Source organism: Berkeleyomyces rouxiae, assembly GCF_048999995.1.
Source record: "Berkeleyomyces rouxiae strain 22BRR77 chromosome Unknown BrBRR77_ptg000001l, whole genome shotgun sequence".
Classification (NCBI taxonomy): domain Eukaryota; kingdom Fungi; phylum Ascomycota; class Sordariomycetes; order Microascales; family Ceratocystidaceae; genus Berkeleyomyces; species Berkeleyomyces rouxiae.
In genome coordinates, this window is record NW_027396491.1 from 2,383,037 (window position 1) to 2,406,812 (window position 23,776).

General features: G+C 52.2%; 11 protein-coding genes across 11 annotated transcripts; 5 read left to right on the top strand and 6 right to left on the bottom strand.

Moving 5' to 3' along the window:
* Nucleotides 1-503: 503 nt before the first annotated feature.
* On the top strand, nt 504-2,532 carry BROUX77_000690 (uncharacterized protein; the record flags this gene model as incomplete). Its single annotated transcript, XM_073751931.1, has 3 exons — nt 504-722; nt 788-898; nt 955-2,532. The coding sequence occupies 3 exons, from the start codon at nt 504-506 to the stop codon at nt 2,530-2,532; spliced, it is 1,908 nt and encodes a 635-aa protein (XP_073608927.1).
* A 68-nt stretch (nt 2,533-2,600) lies between these two features.
* BROUX77_000691 (uncharacterized protein) lies at nt 2,601-3,032 on the bottom strand (the record flags this gene model as incomplete). The annotated part of the gene is made up of 2 exons (XM_073751942.1): nt 2,601-2,891; nt 2,955-3,032. The coding sequence occupies 2 exons, from the start codon at nt 3,030-3,032 to the stop codon at nt 2,601-2,603; spliced, it is 369 nt and encodes a 122-aa protein (XP_073608928.1).
* Nucleotides 3,033-3,313: 281 nt separating this feature from the next.
* Nucleotides 3,314-3,907, bottom strand: BROUX77_000692 (uncharacterized protein; the record flags this gene model as incomplete). The annotated part of the gene is made up of 2 exons (XM_073751953.1): nt 3,314-3,672; nt 3,805-3,907. The coding sequence occupies 2 exons, from the start codon at nt 3,905-3,907 to the stop codon at nt 3,314-3,316; spliced, it is 462 nt and encodes a 153-aa protein (XP_073608929.1).
* Nucleotides 3,908-4,862: 955 nt separating this feature from the next.
* On the top strand, nt 4,863-5,915 carry BROUX77_000693 (uncharacterized protein; the record flags this gene model as incomplete). Its single annotated transcript, XM_073751964.1, has 2 exons — nt 4,863-5,315; nt 5,418-5,915. The coding sequence occupies 2 exons, from the start codon at nt 4,863-4,865 to the stop codon at nt 5,913-5,915; spliced, it is 951 nt and encodes a 316-aa protein (XP_073608930.1).
* A 187-nt stretch (nt 5,916-6,102) lies between these two features.
* Nucleotides 6,103-7,631, bottom strand: BROUX77_000694 (uncharacterized protein; the record flags this gene model as incomplete). Its single annotated transcript, XM_073751975.1, has 5 exons — nt 6,103-6,278; nt 6,343-6,616; nt 6,723-7,159; nt 7,272-7,330; nt 7,405-7,631. 5 exons carry the CDS (start codon nt 7,629-7,631, stop codon nt 6,103-6,105), a joined length of 1,173 nt encoding a protein of 390 aa, XP_073608931.1.
* Nucleotides 7,632-9,241: 1,610 nt separating this feature from the next.
* Nucleotides 9,242-11,578, top strand: BROUX77_000695 (uncharacterized protein; the record flags this gene model as incomplete). The annotated part of the gene is made up of 3 exons (XM_073751986.1): nt 9,242-9,492; nt 9,574-10,470; nt 10,537-11,578. 3 exons carry the CDS (start codon nt 9,242-9,244, stop codon nt 11,576-11,578), a joined length of 2,190 nt encoding a protein of 729 aa, XP_073608932.1.
* Nucleotides 11,579-12,344: 766 nt separating this feature from the next.
* On the bottom strand, nt 12,345-13,837 carry BROUX77_000696 (uncharacterized protein; the record flags this gene model as incomplete). Its single annotated transcript, XM_073751997.1, has 4 exons — nt 12,345-12,408; nt 12,487-13,511; nt 13,623-13,726; nt 13,801-13,837. The coding sequence occupies 4 exons, from the start codon at nt 13,835-13,837 to the stop codon at nt 12,345-12,347; spliced, it is 1,230 nt and encodes a 409-aa protein (XP_073608933.1).
* A 1,384-nt stretch (nt 13,838-15,221) lies between these two features.
* On the top strand, nt 15,222-15,612 carry BROUX77_000697 (uncharacterized protein; the record flags this gene model as incomplete). The annotated part of the gene is made up of 2 exons (XM_073752008.1): nt 15,222-15,356; nt 15,454-15,612. The coding sequence occupies 2 exons, from the start codon at nt 15,222-15,224 to the stop codon at nt 15,610-15,612; spliced, it is 294 nt and encodes a 97-aa protein (XP_073608934.1).
* Nucleotides 15,613-16,089: 477 nt separating this feature from the next.
* On the bottom strand, nt 16,090-17,846 carry BROUX77_000698 (uncharacterized protein; the record flags this gene model as incomplete). Its single annotated transcript, XM_073752019.1, has 2 exons — nt 16,090-17,648; nt 17,729-17,846. The coding sequence occupies 2 exons, from the start codon at nt 17,844-17,846 to the stop codon at nt 16,090-16,092; spliced, it is 1,677 nt and encodes a 558-aa protein (XP_073608935.1).
* Nucleotides 17,847-19,829: 1,983 nt separating this feature from the next.
* Nucleotides 19,830-21,496, top strand: BROUX77_000699 (uncharacterized protein; the record flags this gene model as incomplete). The annotated part of the gene is made up of 3 exons (XM_073752030.1): nt 19,830-20,075; nt 20,135-20,596; nt 20,690-21,496. The coding sequence occupies 3 exons, from the start codon at nt 19,830-19,832 to the stop codon at nt 21,494-21,496; spliced, it is 1,515 nt and encodes a 504-aa protein (XP_073608936.1).
* Nucleotides 21,497-21,810: 314 nt separating this feature from the next.
* BROUX77_000700 (uncharacterized protein) lies at nt 21,811-23,416 on the bottom strand (the record flags this gene model as incomplete). Its single annotated transcript, XM_073752043.1, has 3 exons — nt 21,811-22,620; nt 22,726-23,266; nt 23,349-23,416. 3 exons carry the CDS (start codon nt 23,414-23,416, stop codon nt 21,811-21,813), a joined length of 1,419 nt encoding a protein of 472 aa, XP_073608937.1.
* Nucleotides 23,417-23,776: the final 360 nt, after the last annotated feature.

The following is a 23,776-nucleotide window of genomic DNA, read 5'->3' on the forward strand; positions in this document are numbered from 1 at the left end:
TTATTTTGGCTAGTATCAGGACCCACATTTCATTCCCATTTTCTGTTGCTAGGGCCGGCACGTGATTGGCGGGTTTCGGTGAAGGCCTATCCCGGCTCCTCACCGACAGCTCGTGGACTAGACTTACACAAACCGTGGATTGGTGTGACCAACGGAGCAGTCCACAGCCTCAAAGTCATGGTCAGGTTCTAGTTCAGTTGTGTATTGAGAAACAAAGGTAGAAGAAAAACACCGTCTTGAGTGCAATTTACAGTTGAGGTAGTTGAATAAAAGTCAAACAATCGTAACATGCTATCACCTCTGCAAATCACTTCTGTACTGTCATGAAGCTCGCGCCTAAGCAAAAGGGCAACTACCTGCAAAAACTCTGCGACTTCTATTTCATGAAGCCCCACGCCTTGGTATATCAAGAGAGACAGCTGTCCCTTTTGGTGCAATCTTCTCTTCATCTCTCTCCATCACCGTCTTTCTATTGCAACCGCCTTGGATCTGGGGCTTCAGCCATGTCGTCAATTCTCAGTCTATCGCACTCATCTATCGATCTAGCACGTGCCGTAGTTGCCAACCACGACCCATGCACTAAGCAAACCACGAACAAATCTGCTTTTGGCCATCATGTCTCCCTAGGGTTTAGAGTTGAACCCTCTGTCTATGGGCTGGGCACCGGCGGGGCCATCTATAGCAGTGTTGTGATGACTCTTCAATGTGGTGCTGACCAAATTGTGAGTTACTTTATATCCTTGCCAATTATGACACAAAAGAGTTGTTGACAGAAGCTGTTTTGAAGGACCGGGTCGACCTCTGTGGATTCCACAACACGAACAATGGGCGGCGGTATGAAATTCAGTGCATGTTTCCTCGATTGGTCATGAAGTACGAAACCGGATCATCAGCAATGGTGAGGAATCTTTCAAGACGTATAAATCATATCCGGGTACTGATTGGTGTCGATAGATTGTACGAGTGCTCTCGGTTGAATTCAGAATGGAGCTGGACTTTGAACGCATGATCCGTCTTATCGAGGGGCTCAATCTTAGATATAAGCCTTTCATTGCTCAAAAAGCACCGGGAACTGCCCTTAGGGGCTCTACAGTCTCTCCGTTGACTACTGCACCTATGGTGCACAACTTTACACCCTATCGGAATGTTCATACTGCCTCGCCAGCTCCAATGTCTAGTACATTTCGATCCCAAGGCCTTGATTTGGGTGGTGTTGGCGATAGGGCCTTTTCTCCCCTTCAACAGGAAGTTTCAAAAGGACAACCTACTTCACTTACTTCTTACGCTGATATGGGTAAAACGAGAGAACATCAGAGTCACTCTAGTCCACTCAAGGGCGAAATTTATCAGCACTTTGTTCATGATACCTCGAATATTGATAGTTACTCTCAGTCTTTACCTTCCTCGCAGGAAGTTTTCCTGGGAAGACATGCAGGTGTTAATGAGCATCCCATAATTAACAACAATCTGGCCAGTAGTTTTACGCGACTAGATAGTAGGGAACTAATGCCTCCTCCTCGACATGTTGGAACTACCAGAGTCCTTCCTAGCTATCAACAACCGCCCATCTCTTCTACACCACAATCTCTGCGATTTTTACCATCATCTCAATTTTCAGACAGTGGTTTTGACAACACAGGGTCACAGGTAATCACGACAGGAACGTTGACATCTCTTCATGTTGGAGGGAATATCGATGACTTCTTACCACCACCTCGGAGCCTCCCTTTTAACGCCACACAGGCGGAACAATCTCGAGCCAAAAATGGAGAGTTGGTCAATGATGTTGATGATGGAAGCAGTGAAGCTGAGTCTTCTAGAAGCGACAATACTGGATGTCCAGATCATATTGACACCTCTCTGAACAAGCCTACCTTTGAGGAAATAGCAGAAACTAGGGTTGATTCCCCTACAGTTGAATCGCCAAAAAATAAGGCGACTATTGCTCCCAAGTCATCACCTAAAACAGGGAAGCGGCCAATTGAGGCCGTAGCCAAAGGTGCAGACGTTATTAAAAAATCGCCAAATAAGAAGCAGAAAACTAGCCCAAAATCTGCGGCACGCTCAAAGACCAAGACTACCAAAGCTGCAGCTACAAAAGCTAAATCGACCAAGAAGAAACCAACCAACACACCGAAGTCTGTGACACCTGAAAAGACCAAGAGTCCACGAAAAAGTAGTCGTCTATCAAAAGCGACAACAAGTCCAAAGACTAAAATTTCACCACAGTCTAACAAACCAAAAGTCTATGCAAACAAGAAGGATATTAAAAAGCCCGGTACTCCAAAATCTTTGGCCACGGAAAGTTCGGCGTCAACGGAGCAGACAGCAGCCATAGACCCATCTGCTGTCACTGCTGATAGAATAGCCACCGAAACCAGCACAATGCAGATGGACGAAGATATTAGTAAAGCTCAAGACAACCGTTCGTCCGACTTGCTCGCAAAGGTACTTACAGGACTTTTTGGTTCCCCATCTCACATGTTTGCAGCTATTGAAAAAGATGCACCATGGCTTTTGGGGAAATCATAACTAGCTTCTAGCTTTTTTGTCAGCTTGATGCAAACGCAGGGATCTAATCTAGTATGGCGTACAAGTGTTCACCGCATGAACAATGGATCCTTGGCTAGCGGATCTTTTCGCCGAGGTGCCCTGTATCTTTCTGCAGCACTCCATGTTTGCACCTGTAAAAATGTAGTCTTTTTATCTTTTCTACAGGGCTTTGCAGTCATGCGACAACGGCGTTTAGGTAGTCGGCGTCGCGAGCGCTTCAAAAAGGGGGCGAGCCGGTCATGAAAGGATTTTGGCGAACTCGAGGATGCCATGTAAATTTCTGAGGCTGTTGAGTTGGGCGGTCTGATGTTGATTGTAGGGCGGACAGGCTCTTGGAACTAAGCGGGAAGAGTGGTCGGCTAGTTGGAGATGGTGAGTGTGGTTGAGATATTGGAGGTTACGGTAGTAATGATTCTAACTTGTGTGTCGGCAAGAGATCGGATGGTGTGTTTATTGAATTGCGCTCTGCGATACGGCATGCTGAGCAGGGCTTATTGAAGCATAGAGTCAAGAATAGTTGTAGTATTGATTGAAGAAATCATTGCAAAAAAGGTTATCTTTTCGCTTTTCATTAGTTACCACAAGGCATGGGGTTCAGGTTCTGGGATCTTCTAAATATTTGCGAGACATGCAAGTTGGACACGAACATGCTACCATGTTCTTTCCACGTTCAATTTATATGATAGTTACAGTATCGGATCGTAGCACCCATGCAGGGCTCTGCGGGGCACGAACAGGCCGACTATGAGCTAAGCCAAATCTACTCCTTCTTCTCATCCTCGGTGAACCGCAGACTCACACTATTAACACAATGCCGCTCATCCGTCGGCGTCGGGTACCCCTCGCCCTTGAAGACATGGCCCAGATGGCCGCCGCAGTTGCTGCACATGATTTCCGTGCGCGTCATGCCGAGCGAGCGGTCCTCGTGGCGCACGACCGCGCCGGGGATCGAGTCAAAATAGGCGGGCCAGCCGCAGCCGCTCTTGAACTTGTGCGACGCGCGGTACAGCGGGGCTGCGCAGCCGGCGCAGGTGTACACGCCGGCGGCCGGGTGGTGCGCGTCGTACTCGCCAGTTCCGGGGCGCTCGGTGCCCTTTTCACGTAGAATGCGGAACTGTTCTGTGATGCAGGGGAAAAGAAGGGAAAAAAAGAAGAGAGAGATCGGAGAGTTAGCCGGGGTCCGAGTTGGCAGGGGTAGAGTTCATGGAGCGCCGGAGACGGTATGGTGGTTATGTGCAAGTATGTACATACCAGGGCTTAGAACCGCACGCCACTCGGTGTCAGTGCGCTTATCCGGGAACGACATTGGAGCGGCAGTTGTAGTTGAGAAAAAGGCCCGTAGCGTTGAGAACATGTACGCCGGACGTGCGCGAACAGAGGACAGAGTCACGGGGGGATGCCGGTGGGGGAGAGAGGGCCGCGAAAGCACGCAGATGGAAGAAAAGCGGGAGGCGCGGGCAGCTCTTTGGGGGGTGATAGACATGTGATGAAGCTGGCAGTACCAGTATCTCGTCTTTTTGGGTTGAAGCAAACAAGTAGCAAGTGTAGTTGTCGTTCTTTAGGTAGTCGGTGGGGGTGTTTTCCTTTTCTGTTTTTCAGATATGTCCGGTCATATTGTGGCCCGCATGTGCGGAGGAGGTCGCATTTCCCCCCAGATGACGTTTGAAACGTGTCTGCTTTAGGACTAGCGTCAGGCTTAGTCAGTCAGCAGGGGTCAGCTGCTATTGGGACAATATTTGTTACTGTCTAATTCAGCAACCCTTGTGACACCACAACTTGGACTTAGACGCATCTGCATGGGCTGCATGTACGTACCTGACAACGCAACTCTGCGGACCTGCAACGCTGTCCTGTGGTTTTTGGGCGCTAGGCTGGACTTGCGTTTGTCGTGCGTGGCCAGAGACGCAATAAAGAGCACCAGGTATTGCTGACATGGCAACTGGGGGGGGGGGGGAAGGGGGGATTTGCAACAAGAGAGGGACTCCCATTTCTTTTTTCCTTGGTATCCTTCTCTCTCTAGCAAAAGTCTTGCTTGACGATGGGATGCATTTCTTCGTCTCGGCTATGACGACACGCATGGCTTCTGTGATGTATGTACAAGTACTTGTGCTGGCTGCTCCTGCGAAGCGAAGCATGTGAGCCTAAAGCTGGAGAAACACAAAAAACGAGGCTGATGACACACTGGCATTGGGCGAATACATAACTGCACACAAAGGCGTCATCTTGACTCTTTCCATCTCCCCGCTTCTCAAATCTGCCACCTCCACGGTTCCACGTCCAGCCCGCGCACATACACATCCACCGCCGCCATGTCCACCCGTCTATCATCGCGCCGTACCACCGCCACCGGCTCCTCCGCCTCGTCCCGACACAGCAAGCACACCGCGCGCACCGCGCCCAGCTCGCAGCTCAAAGACAGCCACACGCTCAGCAGCTACGCCCACACCCGCGCCAGCTATCCCCGGAGCTACACGGCCCACAGCCACGCGCCCAGCTACCACGACCACCGCACGACCACCGCCGCCGCCGCCGAGGCTGATGCCCAGCGCCACACCCAGGCAATCAGCAAGCTGCGCTACAGCCCGAGCACGCGGACAAGCTACCGCACCAGCCAGCGGGCGAGCCCGCGGCCTCGCGGGCGGCGCGTGAGCATCACCGAGCGGCTGCGCTCCATGTATCGCGATTTCGCCATCGAGGGCATCGTGCTGATTGAGCTGGATTCAGACTTGCCGCAGATGGTGCGCAGCCTATGTTTTCCAAATGTAAGTTGTTCTTTATATTCCTTGCGACATGTCCCTGATCGCCTGCGCCTCAGGTGAAAGTGTCCGGTGGGTTGCTGACTGGGTGTGTCTTTTTCTCTTCAGGTCAGCATCTATCTCATCCCCGATGACCAGTTCGCCGAGGCCCGTTCCATCGCAGAGTTCCACGGACTTTACCCGTCTGCTGAATTTTCGCTCTCTTCAAAGCCGCCGATGGGCCCGCAGGACCGACCGAACAATGTGCTACAATACACAACCAACCACGTCAAAACGCCCAACCTGGAGGCAGGCCGACTCTTCCTCGTCCCGTTATCGCTGACCGACATATCGGAAGACATGGCGCTGCCCTCTGTTCCAGCAGATGCGAATATCCAGCACGTCTGTACGACTCTCAAGGTGCCCCTGCGTCATGCAAGAATTGTCCTGGCCAAGATAATCCTGCGGTTCGTGCGGTACCAGAGAAGCCAGAGACGTAAAGAGTACTCCGAGATGCTGTACAAATGTGTGGTCTGCGCTGTGTCCTATGTTGTCTTCCCAAAGAACAGGATGGCGACTCAGAACTTGGAGATGGAGAAAATGAGGGCGAGGTTGACAGTAAACTGACAGGTTGTCGGTAGAGTTGGGGAGAGCTTGACGCAGCTGAATGACAGGAAACATGCATATTGTTAGTATGCGCACAGACGACATGGCAAGTTGCCATTTCTTCAGCAGACTAGTAACACAGAAACCATTTTCATAGTTTTTGTTAATTTCCTTCAACTAGTCAATTAATACAGATAGCTATATGTACTTAGAAGTTGGGCTTGCCCGAGTACCGTTCATTCTGCACAACTTCGACCCAGTAGTTATCCGGATCCAACAGGAAAGCAACATTGTTCATGCGACCGTCTGCTAGGCGCTTCTTCCAGTTGCAGTTGTAAGATTCAAAGCGCTCACAGGCAGCATTAAGATCATCCACCGTGATGCCTAGAACATGGACTTGTCAATGTATGTCTTAAGACAAGACGCAGAGTATGTGGGGGGCTCTTACACAGGTGACCAAAGCCCTGGGGCTGTTCGTTGCCGTTATGATAGGAGAAGGACTCGTCTTTTTCAGTGCCATAGTTCCAGGTCAGCTCGAGAATACCCTCGCGATCATGGGTCGATCCGTCGGCGGCTAGGGGCTGGGTATCAGTGTATCCTAAGAAATAAAGATTGAAGCCAGACTTTGGAGACTCGTGAGTGCGGAGGAGCGTCATGCCGAGAACTTCCTGATACCACTTGAGTGATTTTTGAGCATCCTTGACACGGAGCATGGTGTGGTTCTGTACAAGTTGTTAGAAGCGGGCGACGGGTAGAAGGGACAGGAAAGGGTATAGGCTAGATGGATATCATAGACTAATAGACAGGTGACAGAAGGGGAATTGTTACCATGCGGTAAGTGTTGACGTCAGTCGAGGTCAAAGCTGCGCTCTCTTCCAAGGGCTTCTGGCCAATAATCTCGACCCAGTATCCATCAGGATCCAGAGCAAAGGCAATGTTTTTCATGGTCCCATCTGTCAGTTTCTTCTTGAACTGGTAGCCAGCATCCTCCAAGCGCTTACAGGCCGCCTGAATGTTGTCGACGCTGATGCAAGTGTGGCCAAAGCCCCGGTGAGGCTCTGCGTTGCCGTTATTGATCTTGTAATCTGGGTCATTTTCAGTGCCGTAGTTGTGAGTAAGCTCGATCAAGCCCTCGCGGTCGAAGACGCTGTTGCCATGAGACAGAGCGCCGGAGCCATCGTAGCCCAAGAAGTACAAGTCGAATTTGGACTCGGGAAATTTGAGTGTCTTGACAACCTTCATGCCCAGAAACTCGTAGAATTTGACTGGATGGGGTGGGCGTCAGTCGCTGGCCATGACATCATGGCAGGAGAAATGGAAAAAGGGGACTGTCCAAGTAGCAAATGCATGTATGTATATGTGTATGTGTGTACATACCAGATTCCTTGGGGTTTTTTACTCGAATCCTGAGCACCAGCCACGACTGGTTAGTGATGCTACATGACAATGGGATGCATGGGCGCTCGGTGTTTTTTTTAGACTAGCTAGATTGGCCATGAGCCAGACTTACATGGAATGATTGAGCTTGTAGTTCTTGACGTCAGTGGATCCCGCCATTGTTGCAAAGCTGTGCCAGTGCAGTGGGGTTTCGAAACGGCAGATTAGATTGGTAGTACGAGAGGCCGAGCTAGCAAGTAATGTAGACGGCCGCAGAGAAGATCGACAGGCGTGATGAGAAGAACCGAGCAGACTACTGGTTATTAGTCTAGAGGCCAGACAACGAGCAAAACGAGCCATTTATCAAAGGGCACTGGGGCCGTACTGAAGAGGGCTAGCCAGGAGAAGATGGGCCAGAACAAGCAGAGCGAAATTTGAAATTGTCAGGAGATGCAGATGGGTCTGCGTTTTGCGTTTTGCGATTTTCTGAGCGTGGGTTTCTGGTCAAAACGCGGAGCTAGTCGCAAAGGAGAACCGGAGCTTCGAAACGGAGGAGAAAGCAGGATCAAGCGACCAAGAGGAGGAGGGGAGGACTAGATGACGGCCGCTGCCCCACAATTAGCAGGCGGTGATTGGCCCGGCTTTTTGAGGAGCCCATGACGACGGAGCTTGACTCTTTGGGCAAGTACAAAGAATGTGAAGGATTGCGGCTTGTACTCCGTGGTAAACGCCAGGCTCCTGTTGCTGGTGCCGGTACTTGCGCGGTACTTTGCCGTTGCCGTAGCAGGTCGGCAGGTGGCGGCCGGCCCTTCCCTGGATATATGCGGGTTGGAGGATCAAGACTTGGGGTGGTACAAACAAGTAGCCAGCTGTATGAAAGTGGCTGTACTTATACCTCTGTATACATAGCAGAGGCTGATGGCACTTTTCCACTAGATTGTTCTGGAGCTGCATGAACTATGTGGCGGACCGGCGCATTGGACTCTTGTGTATGACTTGACTAAGATTATTGTCCTCGAACACAGCGCATTTGTACATTTCCATGCCTGTCCATTGCCCTTCCCGCGTACAGCGGCAGGGACAACAAGACAACGAGCCCTTCCAATGTCGCCAATCGCGGCATCCCTTCCACCCACAGCGTTGCCAGTTCTAGCCCAAGGACAAAACCCAACCTACGGTCGCAGTGTCCCGTAGATTCTGCAGATTGTCAGACAATGCCGAGCCCTAGAAGAAGGCAAAAATTCTCGGCGCACTGTGTAGCTGCGCGTCCATGCCACGCCAAGACCGTGCGCAGAGCATAGCGCACACTGTACAAAGCACCAGTGTGTACGCTACACGACCTTGGCAGCAGCAGGATGCCTGTCTACAGGAAAGCAAGCAGTTACCTTGTAGCATTGTGCATTCCTGCTTCCGCTCGTGACTTCTTTTTTCGTTTCTTTTGGCTCCTCCATATCTTTTCCTCTCGTCATCGTCGTCACGGCCTGGATTTTCTCTCCGTCAACCTCTTTCAGCATCGCTTGTGTCCCTGTTCTGCCTGCACTTTTATTCTACTATCAACTATCGCTCGACATATTCTCTATTTTCTCATTTCCTACTGGTGCATCTGTGCGGCACCAATTCGTCCAATCGAAGGCCCCGCGCCCGCTGATTTGCTGCCTGGGTCTCGCTGCTATACGGGCTGTATTAATTTCCCTGCCGTTCGTCTCTCAGCTTTTGTTTTATAAAAGACGTGCGTCCGCTTCGTCCTCAGCCAGCCTTATCCTCGCCGACTCTCCAGGCCTTGTCTTGTTGTCCCCCGCCGCACCCTGTTGCCGCCGCCTGCCAATTGGCCTGGCCCAGTCTCCCCCCGTCGTTCTTTGTATTTACATTCCGTCATTGCCGGCCTCCTCCAGTAGATACGCAGCCAAAGCGAGCGTTGGCCCATCAATTCCAAACGCGCCCCCCGACTCACATCGCTGTTTCCCATCCTGATGCCCTCTGCCAATCTGCGAGGCCGTTCACGCGCCGTGGGCAGGCCCTCGGCCGCCCACGGCTCCCTTCTTTCCATGACGCGACTCCTGTTCCATTCGGTTTTTGCTGCCGCTGCGCCCGTCATCAACTCCAAGATCTCGAATCGCGCCGCCGAAGAAGAGCCCATCGAGGGCGGCGATCTTGCGGCGCTGTACATAACGTCTGCCATTCTCGTCCTTGCCGGCGGCGCCTTTGCTGGCCTGACCATTGCGTAAGTATACAGCTCAGCTGGAAGGCTTTTTCGTCTCTCTTGTCTACCGTCTTTTTTCGCTAACACATCCCCGTCATAAAGCCTCATGGGCCAGGATGACGTCTATCTACAGGTTCTAGCCGGTGACACCTCAGAGCCGCAAAACAAAAACGCTCAACGGGTCTACGATCTTCTTAAGCGCGGAAAACACTGGGTGCTCGTGACCCTCCTGCTGTCCAATGTCATTGTCAACGAAACTCTGCCTGTGGTTCTAGACCGTTGTCTGGGTGGCGGCGTGGCTGCTGTTGTTGGCAGTACGGCTCTAATTGTCATCTTTGGCGAGGTTCTGCCGCAGTCCATCTGCGTGCGATTCGGTCTGCAAATCGGTGGTTTCATGGCAAAGCCCGTGCTAGTCATGATGTGGCTTATGGCTCCGTTGTCCTGGCCCATCGCCAAACTTCTGGACTGGATTCTTGGAGAGGACCATCCTACCGTGTACAAAAAGAGCGGCTTGAAACAGCTTGTCAATCTGCATCAAACCCTTGGTGATGTGTCAAATCGCCTGAATGCTGACGAGGTCACAATCATCAGCGCAGTTCTAGACTTGAAAGACAAGCCTGTCCGCGACGTCATGACACCCATGGATGACGTCTTCATCATGTCGGAAGACACTGTCTTGGACGAGCGCACCATGGATCGGATTCTATCTGCTGGCTACTCGCGTATTCCCATTCATGCGCCCGGCAATACTCGTAACTTTGTTGGCATGTTGCTTGTCAAGATTCTCATTACATACGACCCCGAAGACTGCAGCCGCGTCTCGGACTTCCCTCTTGCTACTCTTCCCGAGACTCGCCCCGAAACCAGCTGCCTAGACATTGTCAATTTCTTCCAGGAAGGCAAGTCTCACATGGTGGTTGTCTCGGCTTGCCCTGGTGAAGACCATGGTGCCATGGGTGTCGTCACTTTGGAAGATGTCATTGAGGAGCTTATTGGAGAGTAAGTCTTTATTTATTTACAAACACATTCCGCCCACATATCATGTACTAACACACTTCACTACAGGGAAATCATCGATGAGTCTGACGTGTACATTGATGTCCACAAAGCCATTCGCCGTCTTACGCCTGCTCCCAAAGCCCGAATCACCCGCCAAGAACCTGTCGAGCCCGCCGATGCCCGCGTGGTAAGCGGTTCGTTTGTAGCTGACGACTCGATTGCGGCGTTGGACCTCTCGCATAACCCCAGACCAGTGACTGCTACCTTCATGATGCGCGCACCCTCTAGTGACGGCCGTCCTGGCCTAACTCCTGTTGCTGTCAAGGCCAACCTCGATGAAATGCGTGAACAGTTGAAGCGCCTTGGGCCTTCGAACCCTGCAATGAACCCCAAGGATACCAAGCTTGCGTCCGTCAAGATCAAACATGTTGTGGGCTCTCCTGCCATGCGTCCACTTGTATCTAGCAATGCCCATGAACATGAACATGTCAATGAGCACGATGATGATGAACGTACGCCTCTTCTTGCCAGCGTTGGCAGCACCTTGGGACCTTCAGTCAAAATAGTATCTACCAGCAATGATATCAAAGTCGATGACAAAATCGACAACTCGGGCAACCATGGCACTACACATGTGTGTATCACCGAGAACCAAAATGGTGAAAGCGAGATCATTATTCCCACCAGCACACCGTCGGCTCGCTCGCAGTCACCGACAGCCCTAGTCCAACGCTCCTCCACATCATCTACGCCCTCCGGCAGCCGCAGCCCTGAAATGAAAGTTTATCGCACGTCGGGAAGTGTAATCACCGAAAGCATCATTGAAACAGGCGGTGTACGCAAGATTGTCATCCACACGGCAAGTTCAGGTGACGAGGACGCCAGCACCAAGGGGCCGTCACGGAGTAACACAGCCGCGTCGCTTAGCACAGGACGCGGTGCCAACTCGGATGACGAAGGCGAATCAGACAACGACGATGGTGGCAGCAGCAGCAGCGCACTCAGACCCGCCGAGCAGGGTGTCTCAACCAGCCCGGTGGCGCCTGCGGGTAGTAGTGTTTCGAGTAAAAAGAAGAACAAGCGGAAAAAGAAGAAGAGCAATAAATAGACGGCCCGCGGCGCGCAAGGCCTGGTGGCCAGCGGGGAGGGCACCAGATGAATGGATGAGCGTTGCCGGCCATGAAAGATTGGCCTGGATCCATAACAGAACAGGCACAAGGGAATACGGAACGCGGTCACAGAAGAATCAAGCTGTTACTATGTGTATAGATGTGTGGTGATACAGAAATGACGTCATACATGGACATTACCGGTCCCTGCCGATTTCTTTCTTTTTTTTTTTTGCGCCGTTCTCCTCTCATGGCCCGCTGGGACCGGAAGACGGAGAAGGGGTTGTTTTCCTAGTTTGTCCTGAGAGTCATCTTCCTCGTCCCTATCTCTTCTTCTTCTTCTTGGGAGTATTTGGTTTTTTTAGGCGTATCTTGTGCATGTTTTTTCTACTCTTGCTTGCATAGTTAATTCATTTCATGAATATCCATTGTCTTGATTCTCCTTTTGCCCCCTTGTGGCTTTGCATCTAATCTCAAAGGATATATGTATAATTGCCTTGTCAACCTCAACAAGCTTGTGATGGCTATGTATCTTTTTACATATATAAAGCAGGGTTGTCGGTGTAGCACCGAGGGCTTCCATCACCTATCACCATGATGCGAAGCAAAACAAAAAGGATGTAGAAGCCGAGAAATCACATGTGGCCATGAACCGAAAAAAAGCGACTTGAAATGGGGGGAGGAAGAAGACAAAAGAAATAGAAAAAAAAAAAAAAAAAACAATACACAACCCTTATTTCAGTAGACCTCCTCTCATTCAGCTTTCTATTCCATCATCTTGACGTAGTTGCTTGGGAATATACCATGGCGGTTTCCAATCATGCCGGTCCTGAAAAAAAGAAAGTCATTAGTCAATCATTCAAATAGAAAAAGAGGTGAAAAAATCCAAAAGGAAGAAAAGACTTACCACCAGTCGTTATCACTTTCCGTCTTCTTAAGCACTGTAATCACATCGCCCTTCTTAAAAGCCAAATCGCCCGGCTGGTCAGCTTCAAAGGTAAACATAGCCACAGCCTCGTTCTTCTTCATCAGTGCCGACTTTGCACTGGCGTTGGGCTTTGGTGGCGCCGGCTTTCTTGCTGCTGCTGCGGCCGCCGCGGCCGACGAAGTCAGGGTGCTGCCGGTATTTGTGCGCGGGAACGGGTTGATGTTTACGTCGCGGGTCGAGGAAATGGTGCTGCTGCGCGTGAGGTTGCCGCCGGTTGTCGCGCCAGCGCCAGTGCCGTTGCCGTTGCCGTTGCCGGTGGTCTTCTGGGTAAAGTTGGGCCGGTCGTATATAGGGTCCTGCCACGTGCTTGCGCGCGACGGGCGGTTGAAGTTGGACTGTGACGACGAGTAGTCGGCAGTGTGGCGGTAGTTTTGCGAGTGGCGGTTCGAGTCGTTGAACATTGGCTCGTTGTACATGGTGTTGTTGCCGACGCCGGCAAATACGCGCGACGAGAGCATGTTCATGAGCGGGGCGGCCTGCGGCGGTGGTGGTACCACGCCAGATAGCAGTTGCATGGCAGTTAGGCGCTGGCCATAGAGCTTTTCATTGGCGTCGCTGCGTTCGATGATAGCAGAACCCTCGAGCGACACGCCGGCAAACAGGCCCTTAGTCTTGGAGTAGGCAAAGATTCCAGCCACGCCCTTGAGCGAGGCGGCGCCGGCGGCCTCGGCATTGCGACCGATTGGGCCGGCAGCAATGGAGACGTTGCCGCCGAGAGTCAGCGAGCCGGCTTGGGCAAAGGTGCGCACGGCACTGGCGTCGTTGAGGATGAAGACGAAGTCGGTGATTTCGAAGCCGACCTGGCCGCCGAATCCGGCGCCGGCGGTGGCGATGGCGCTGGGAGCACTCCAGCTCCCATCAGGAAGACGCGCGACGACGAGACCGCTGCCGAAGCGAGCGGAGCCGAGGAATCCGGCCTTGATGACGGTAAGGATGGCGAGACCCTGTGCGATGAGCGGGGTTAGCGGGAGGCGGGGGCAGAGAGACAATGGAAGCGGGGGTGAAGGTCAAAGTGGGAAAGCCGGAAAAGCTGGTGATGGCATGTTGTGTTGTACCTGGGCCTTGGCGAGGATCGAAGCGGGGATGATCTTGTCGGGGCCAAACGACTGGCGCGGATCGGTGAACGAGGCGAGGATTTTCCCGCACTTTTTGCACTCGGCTGGCAAGCAACAAGAGTCACGACACGGTCAGAACAGGCGCAGGACAAGCGAAGCAAGGGGCGCAGAAACCTACATGAGAGCGAAGACGGCAAAGGGTTATGGAGGCCCATGATGCGCAGACTGGGCGGATTTGTCGGCGGTTCGATTTAGCTGGACGGGAAGCGTGGCGGCTAAGCGGAAAAAGAAGAGGGAGGAAGGGGAAAAAAAAAAGAGAAGAAACAAATGCGTAGGCGGGGGAAGAGGAAAGAAAGAATCGAAAAGAAAGAGAAGAAAAAGAGAACGATGTAGAGAAATACGATGACGAAGGCGCCCGGGGACAAAAAAAAGCTTGTCGTGATGCAAACAGTAGTTGCCGTCTTTGTGCGAATGACTATGCTAAAAGAAGCTTTTATTTTTTTCAGTCTGGCGTCCTTTTTTCTTCTTTCGATATTCCCTAGATATTTCGCTTTTGTTTTGGTCGCGCCGATGATGCCCAGAGTTCACACAGCAACAGAACGGCTGGATTCTGAGCCTGTCAATGTGGTCGATGCTGCGAGGCGGAGAGGCCGGTTTGTGCGCCCAGACTGCCAGCTTATGCGCTTAAGGGGGGACAAAGAAGAGCAGGCGAGATAACAGTGTTATGCAGATAGCAACGGGGGGCGGAAACAGCTTCAAGGCGCCAGCCAGCTAGCAAAGTGAGGCAGACAAATTATCACAGAGGTCACAAGCTAGACTGCGAAAACGGATCATGGGCTCGTCATCAGCGAGGCTGTGCTCCGCGGAAGTCCAGTCCACAGCGCCAGTCTGCTTGCTGATATTTCTGCACTGGTGTTGGAAGGTGCGGATAAATGCACACCGGGAGATCCACATACATGCATACAAGTCCACGTCATAGTTCACTATGCTTCTAACTATCTCTCTATTTATCCATGCATGTACTGGTCTGTATTTTTCGTCCACTTTACCTCATCGTCTTCCGCACTGCGGGGTTCGCTCCCTCTCGAGCTTTCCATCAAGCTTCAAGCTTCCCGCTGCTACCTCAAGCTTGATTCCTGCCTTCTGTCATACAACTGCGGCCTTCCCCCTGGCCCCTTGCTTACTTGAGCAAGCCGCCACTCGCTGTCTCTTCAGCCACACTCTACGTCATGGATCGAGATTCCTCTACCTGCGTCGATCGCTAACTGTGGCGCCCCCCCCCTTCCCAATTCTCCCATACTGAGACAAATCAAAGGAGAGACAAGGCTCCTGGAAACCTGCAACACAAGCGAATCCGGCGTTTTTCATACATGGAACAAGCTGCCCCAAGCCACCGTCTCGACTCGCAACCTGCCGTCCTCAGTCTTTCTTCTCTTTGATTTGGTAGACCAATCTTCACGGCCTTCTTTTCCTGTACCACCGAACCCCTCACGACGACTTGATCCGCACACGATAACAACACCATCGACACCTACACATTCCCACCACCTCCCACCACATCCCTCTCTCTCGCCCATTCCTCCGTTCCGGCCGCCCACCATGTCCGAAGCCTACGAGCGCGAGCGCCAGAACAACGAGCGCCTCAACGACCTGAGCGCGAAGGTGTCCGCGCTCCGGAGCGTCACCGTCGACATCTACGATCACGCGCGTTCACAAGACGTGCTTGACAATACCGTACGACTAGCCGAGTCCTTCTCCCTTGTCTTTCCTTTTTTCCGTCGCCGTCTCGTCTCGTCCCGTCCCTTCCTGCTGACCTGCTTTCTTCCCGCAGAACGATACCTTCTCTTCCATGACCACCCAGCTCAAGGGCTCTGCGACACGTCTTACGCGCATGGCCGCCTCCGGCAACAAGGTCGCCATCTTCAAGCTGTCGGGGCTCATCATCCTCTTCTTCATGTTATTGTACTATCTGTCCAAGATGTTCTTCTAGAGCAAGCGGAAAGAGACCACTTCTGTCTATCTAGATCGCATACCTCTTGGTTCTCTGCTTTTGCCCTATACTATGTACTCCTCTACTTTTGTTGGCCATTTTCTTTCTCGCCTTTGTCTTTTCTGTTGCGTAAATACTCCTCGGCATAGCATTGGGCTCGGCGTTTTATTGTTTCTGCTTGCTCTTCTCTTCTTCTTCTTCTTCTGTACTACTCTCGACTGCACCGCCATATCCATTACACATACTTACATACATACATACACCATGTATACAGCCTCTACAATGCTACAAACAGATTCTATTTGCTGACTCTATATTCTATTTACTACTAACCTCCGGTGAAAATAAAAAGAACCAACGTCCTTGTTCGTATTGATAAAGAAAAAAGGCCAGCCTCACAATAAATTAAAAAAACACCCGTAGTCAAAAAGAAAACACCCCGCGAAATGCCCTCTAGTCATTTTACTGTCCCAAAAGTTACTGCCACACATTCGAAAACAGATCGCTATCGCCGCCAAAGCCCTTGTTACCACCTGCCGTCGCCGTTGTCGTCGTCGAAGCAGTGGGTGTACTATTGCTAGCCCAGCCACCAAATTCTTCGTCGGCCGCTACAGCCGGCGTCGGTGCAAAGCCACCCGCTGCGCCAGGAACAATGCTTGTCGATGCAAATGACGAACCACCACCAGAGCCCCAGCCAAAATCGTTGGTGGGTGCTGCGGCTGCGGCCGGGGCCGGGGCCATGGGCTTTGTGGTTGCGGGCTTAGACTCGGAGCCCCACGCATTGTTTCCCCAGACATCGGAGCCAGACCAAGCGTTGCTGCTGCTGCCAGAAGCAGCGGCAGGTGTGGTGGTAGGAGGGACAACGGGGGACTTGACGCCAGGGGACGTCAGGTTGAAGGCAGAAGCCGACGCCGCTGGTGTCATGACAGGTGCCGTGGCAACAGCAGGAGAAGGCGTTGACAGGTCAAAAAGATCGCCCATAGCAGATGATGCCGCCGGCTTGGGAGTAGAGCTTGTCGAGGGAGAGGCAAAATCACCGAATCCGCTGTAAGATGGTTGCTTGGTAGTATGGGAAGGGGCCAAGGCAGAAGGCTTAGTATCAAAGAAGCTACCTCCGCTGAGGTTGGAGAATACATTGTTAGACGTTTGAACGGGCGACTTAGAGCCACCAAGACCCAGATTAGCAAAGGGGTCAGCAGGCTTGGGGGGAGAGACAGGAACAGGAGGGGCTCCAAAGCTGAGCCCACCAAAGGCATCGTTCAGTCCCCCCAGTGACGTCTGGTTCTGAGGCGCCGGGGCTCCCATACCACCAAAGCCACTCATAGCAGCAGCCGGTTGCGCGGCGGCAACAGGCTGAGGGCGAGGAGCCGAGGCATAAAGAGAAAGAATAGACTGCTTCAAGTCGGGGCGGGACTGAGCAGCGCCTGAGCCGGAGTTTGTCGTGGACGAGGGGCGTGAGGGCGTCGATGTTGCGCCGCCAAAGAAGTCTAGGCCCAGAAGCGAATCTCGGCCACCTGCAGGCTTAGCAGCCGAGGCCTTGACCGTTGCCTTGGCCGGGGCGGCAGCTGGCGGAGTGGGCGACGAGGTATCCCCGCCTATCAGGTCAACCTGCGGCGGAGGGGCCACGGGCTTTGGTGTAGATGACTGTCCAATAGAAGCTTTCCTTATCGATTCCTTGCGTTCAATGTTGTGCTTCTCCTTGACAAGGCTCAATGGAATATCCTCGTCACCCTCGACATTCAAAGTAGCCGGGTCAGGACGTGGGCCGTCCATAGCCCAGCGCTTCAGTTCGTACTTGGTGCGGATGAAGTTTTCGATCTTGTTCTCCGAGGGCACGTGGCCGGCCGCCAGCTTAGTTTCCCAGTATTTGTTGGCGCGGGCATTTCCCCAGGCGAGCACGCTAGCCACCTGTTCGTCGGTCCAAGAATCAAGGTCGACAGACTTGACACGGCTGATGTGGGTGCCCATGCTGCGGTGGATGCCAGAGCAGCGAATGCAAATGAAAATGCCGATGTTCCAACTAGCCCATCTCGGGTCTACAACCAGTCTGTTAGTACACCGGGATGCGAATACCAAACACTCAACCAAGTTGGGCGGGCAAGAACTGGCAACTCACGCTTATTGCGCTTGCAGTCGGCGCACACTTTATTGCATTCCAGCTTCAGGAGACTCTTGATTGTCTGTTGATTCTGGGCTATCCGCTCAGCAGCGGGGTTTTGCGAGCGGCGAGACATGGTGATGGGAGCCGGCAAAAGGGGACTGAGATCGAAGGCTTAAGCTGATCTGGGCCGAGTCGGATCGATCTGATACTAGAGCTGCAACTAGAGAACTGGTAGTTGGCAGATTCGATCAAGAAGGCGATTGAGGCGTTGGTGGTGTTGTTATCGCTTCCGATTCCGATATCAAGATTGCTTTGTCAGAGAGAGAACAGAGCGCAGTGGCAAGGGAGGGCCCCTGGTGGAAGGCTTCTGACGATAAAGGAGGCCTCGTTATTGGAATACCTGGACAGGAGAGAAGAAACAGTGACAGTAGAACAGCCAATCAGTCGAAGAGCGGCGATGGGCGGGGAATGAAGCGATGAATTATGCAGCTGCGTCAAAAGTCACGATGTCAAAAGAGAAGAACAACAGTCAATGTTCGTCAGGGAAAAGACACATACACCAAGTTTGGGTGAAAGCTTAGGCTTGGAGCTGGAACAAGGGTTGTGTCACAGCGGGGTTTCTGGCGGCACATAGCCCTGGTCATGTGTACCTAGGGTTGTTAGCTTGAAAGTCCTAGGGTTTGCATAATAGGGTTGCAGGGAACAAGCGACAACGCGCTAGCGTCTGAGTGTCTCTCTCCACAAAGTCTCAGACATGGATGGGGACCAGGAGAAAGAAGCAAGGAGCGAGCGTTAGGAAAGAGGAAACAACAACCTGTGATCGGCTGTCTGACGTTGCAATATCTAATGTATGTACATTTGTATAAATCGAGTACAAACTAGTGTGGGAGATACCCACAGGTAACTAGTCAACAGGTCCCAAGTCCAAGCACAAACTCAAACATACATTACTCCGTTGTCCTGGCTTTCTGTTATCCACCATTGTCCCAGTACAATCACAAGCATACATGTACTACATATGTAAGTAGCTACACAGGTACATCCCTCTGCAGGATTCCCCTTCGTTGCACAAGCTTAGCTCAATTTTGGAAAGATCGGTCTAGCCAAGATGCACACACCTGCCTTTTGTTCAAAGGGTAAATGGTCGAGGCGCCAGTGTGCGGAAGGCGCCTTGATCCCAACTTCCCGTTCGGGCCCACCTTCATCCTAGCCCGCATCTTGCCACGAGCCGCGCCTTCCTAGTTTTTTTTTTTTTTCGGAGCTTCCATCCGGCGTGAGATTTAGAGCAATTGCAACAGATAAATATAGCCCCGAGTCCACGGCCGAGCACGACTCCCATCGCAATCCGGCCTCGCTCGCTGCTTGTTAGTCGCGATTTGTGCAAGTCCACACTCAGTTTATTGTTTCCTCGGCGGGATTTTCACAAGCACTTGTCCGTTTTGTCGTTGGATCCCCCTGTCGGCGCCCGTTTGCATCGCCCTTCCCTCTTTGACCGGACCTGGAGCCTTCGTTACCTGAATGGGCTAAACCTACTTGTCACAAATCCTTCCAGCCATGGCCTTGGGCTGCCTGTCTTTATCCACGGCGGAGACGCCCCAAGCCGAACAAAAGAAGGGCGCCAGTTCTGGGCGTGTATTGCGCTTTTTGGATCTAACGCAAAATGACCATATAATGTAGGTACAAGTATACATACATACATACACACACATACATGGGGTGCATGCCCGCCCCCCTCATCTCCATCTCTGTTCGCCACTATAGTCTCTTCCTATGTTTCTGCTTGTGTTTGTGATTTATTAGGTGGGACAGGGGGGATCAAGTCTTGGTTGGCCTTGGTTTCTGTTTCCTTTGCACGAGCACGAGCTCGGGCCAAAGAACTACCGGTTCGTCTTTTCTCTTTCTCTTTTGTTTATTTCTTCTTTTGCGGAGCGAAGCTCGATTCGCACACTCCATTTCTCTTTCTGTCTTTCTATTTTGTTGTTCTGGCCTTCTTTTTTTTCCGTCTTTTGTCTTGCGATCCGCGCCTCGAGGCCCCCTTCCCTTTTTCAACCTCCGATCTTTTTTAACCGGCACCGTGGCGTCTCTAATAAAGGACGCCGGCGCGGCCTACATCAAAATGGACGCCGATTCGGCCGCCGTTGTCCAGGCGTTTTCTCGCCACCCGCCGTCAAACTTCCCACTATCGAGCCAATTCAGTAAAGAAGGAATTCTTGAGCCCGGTGCTCATGAACTGACTGAGCGCAACAGAACGCCGGATAGCCGGGGCCATGGAGCTAGCCAGGACATAGTATTCCGGACGTATCGCAGACGCTGGTTGGGCATGTTCCAGATGTTTCTGCTCAATCTGGCTGTGAACTGGGGAGTAAGCACATTGTGAATTCTCCAAACTACACGCAACATATTCTAACAAGATGTACCTAGTGGCTTCTTTTTGCGCCCGTGTCAGATCACGCGGCCAAGTACTACAGCACCAGCAAAACTGGCGTCAACTGGCTCTCTATTTCCTACCAGTTCTCCTACTGTCTTTGCGCACCCTTCACCATCAAGCTACTGCACTTGGGGCCCAAGCCGTCATTCATGGCGGCCTCGGCACTGCTACTGGTAGGAAATTGGGTGCGTTATGCCAGCTCTCATTCTCGAGATGGTGGCACGTATTCGTTGGTTGTTGTTTCGCAGGTGCTGATTGGCCTAGCCCAGCCGTTTATCTTATCTGCGCCGACCACCTATTCCGATCTGTGGTTTACGGAAAAGGGCCGCGTGGTAGCCACGGCGATCGCCACGCTGTCAAATCCACTGGGAGCCGCGCTGGCACAGCTGATCACGCCGATGTGGGTAGACGAGCCTGGTGATATCTCCAATGCCGTGTTGTATGTTGCCATTATAGTAAGTTGAGCCTTTCCCCCTGGCTTCACCGCCATGCCGACTATCCCCTTGCATGGCCGACCCGCCATGTCCCACGCTGACAAGTTCTTCCAGGCCACCGTTGCCAGCATCCCCACGTTCTTAATCCCTGCCCGACCGCCAACTCCCGTGTCGCACACGTCGACTGTTGAGCGCCCTAATTTAACCGACTCGCTGCGCCTTCTTGCCAGCTCCTTGGAGATTTGGCTCGTGCTAATTCCATTTGCAACCTACATTGGCTTGTTCAACAACATCTCTTCCCTGCTTAACCAAATGCTCGAGCCATACGGCATCTCTGAAGACGATGCGGGAATCGGTGGTGCCGTCCTTATTGTGGCCGGTCTGGTGTGCTCAGCCATCACCTCGCCCATCTTCGACCGTCACAAAAAGTTCTTGCCTGCGCTCAAATGCGCTGTGCCCATCATCGCTGCCATGTACATTGCCTTCATCTGGATGCCCGAGACGGGCAGTGTAGTCGGCCCGTACGTTGTGCTCGGTGTGCTCGGTGCCGCTTCCTTTAGCGTTATCCCAGTGGCACTCGAGTTTCTGGCTGAACTCAGTTATCCTGTTGGATCCGAAGTGGCTTCTACTGTGGCCTGGTCCTTGGGCCAGCTCTTGGGCGCATGCTTCATCGTCGTCAGCGATGCGCTGGAGGCAGGCGATGGAGCCAGTCCGCCGAACCATATGAAGAAGAGCCTGATATTCCAGGCTGTTATCGGAGCCGTCGTTGTGCCGCTGCCAATGTGCATCGGCATGTTTGGCCGGGATACAAGCAATCTTTTGCGACGTAACAGGTCCAATGAACTCTTCCACGGCCAAATCATTCCCGAAGGGCCTGTACACGACCGGAACCCAAATATCACACAGCATGGTACAGTATAACAGAGTTAATACCAGTCACCTGTCATGTTTATCAAAAATTCCACCTTGCGTGTTTGATTTACCGCGATACTTTACTTGTCTGTCATATGGAATACAGAAAGTATCCGCGGTGTTAATGTGTTAATGAGAAGCCCAATTTCGCGGGGCACGTCTCGAGAGTTTTGCGATTCATAATTCCGAGTGTCTTACATGCTGCAGTGTAGGATTGTGGAATCACAACTTTATACAAAGGTATAGTTGGGTTTCTCGAGGCTAATGATATCAAGAGAGAAGCAATCCTCCTGCAACTCTGTACGCGCTATACAACTACTGGCCTAAAGATCCAGCAACTTCTCCCACCCTACCCGCAGACTCTCCATTTCACGCCATATGCGAGCTCCCTCTGCTTCAACCTTTGCTCTACTCTCGTTTGTAGCGTCTGTACTATGAGGGTGTCTCCCCACCATCATCCGCATGAGATTGGGCTCTGCAACCTCTTTCTGGACCTCTTCTTTGGTTAGACTCTTTGAATTCCAGCCCCATCCGTCAACTTCCGTCGGCTTGACGTATGTCTTTCCTGATGGACTGACGGCCGCTCCCCATTTCGTCTGCTGAGCCTGGACCTTGTCCAAGTCGGCTTGCGAACTGAGAACTAGCCACACGGCGGCAGTTGCGCCGGCATAAGCCTCGACCGGATGCCATGGAGACCCAAAGATACGGCACAAGTACATAGTTAGGCGATAGAACTGAAACATCCACGCTGCAAGAGGGAACAGCGGCGACGCAACCACTCCGGGATGCGTGACATACATGGAGGGGCCAATCTTTTGGTTGCTAGTGTTGTTGCGGCTGGTGCCGGCAAAAAACGAACTTGTCAAGGGTGCAACACTGGGGAGCGTGTGGGTAATCGCAAGAAGGTCTGTAAGTCTTTTCGAGCTTTCGTAGGGGGCTAGCGAGGACACGCCTTGAATATCATCAAGACACAGGCTGTCTCCTTGTGGCTCAATGCTGCTCGTCCAGATAATGCGACCAGGAGCCTGACCAGGTTGTTCCCGACTAAGAAGGGGTATCAGACAATGGCCAAAGGCATAGTGGCCAAAAACATTGGAACAAAATACTGTACCAAGTTTTGTGGCTTTAATCGTCTAAATGAGTGGCGGTATTAGTAAATAGAAGTAATGTGTAAGAGAATGCTAGGGCAGAGAGTAGCCCTAACGATTGTAATTCCAACTAGAAAAGCTCAAACTCACCTCGCCATTGGCCTTCTTTTGGCAAATCACATCACCCGGTGCCGCTATTTTGTAGTCAGGCCACGTACAGGATGCGAGGATGCCTTCTCTCCACACACACTTGATCATCTTGATCCAATCGATACCTGTCCAACCGCCAAATCCAGCATTGAAAATGACCGAATCTAGCTTCGGGATGCGCACGTCGGTCAACTCATCCGGCGTGCCATCCTTTGCGGGTGGATTGCTCACGGTGCCGGAAACAAGCGTCTGCGCCGCGTGGTACACGTTTTTCAGATCGCAAAGGTCGAGCTGGATGCTGACGATGTGAACCCGCTGGCGCACGCTGTCGACAATCTTGGCGGTAGTTTCAGGATCCGCCGTAGATGCGCGCGCGGCAAAGGCTTTGGACGCAGTCGCGAGATACGCGCGGAGAGTGGCAATCGTCTCGCGGGACTTTGAAGGACTTCGTGTTGTCGGGATGATGATCAGATGCGATGAGGCAGAGCGCTGGGCAAGGAAGTCGTCAACCAGCTTCTGGCCGATTCCGAGGCCAATGCCACTACAGCACAGCAAGACAGATTAGCATTCTCATTGGGAGAGCATTGGAAGCAGAGAGATATCTTCAAAGGGTGAAGGCATACCTGTTGGCGCCCGTCACCAACACGACCAGTAGCTCATGGCTAGGCACCAAGTCCCAAGGCGCAGGCATTTGGGAAAGAAGAGAAGATGTATGGTTTGTATAATAGAGGACTAGCGGCTGGTGGAGGCAGCCTTCAGTCGAACAATTGGGCGATAGTGATTTGCATGTGATGCGAAGCTCGAGGAAACGCCAAATTGAGACCAAGCTGGTCACCGCGCCAAACAAATGCGAGGGTAGTGAGGCTAAAATAGGGTTACCCAGGGTTATTCACTGCCATGATACCGGCCTTCCAGAAGCTTAGTTAAGGTTCTGGAATCAGGGGTCAACAACCAATCGGCAGTATCGACTTATATATAACTACAAAGTTTCTACAAGTGCATGAGGCGGGTAAGATAGAAAACTGCAATGCCTCTGGTGCAGAAATCGTGG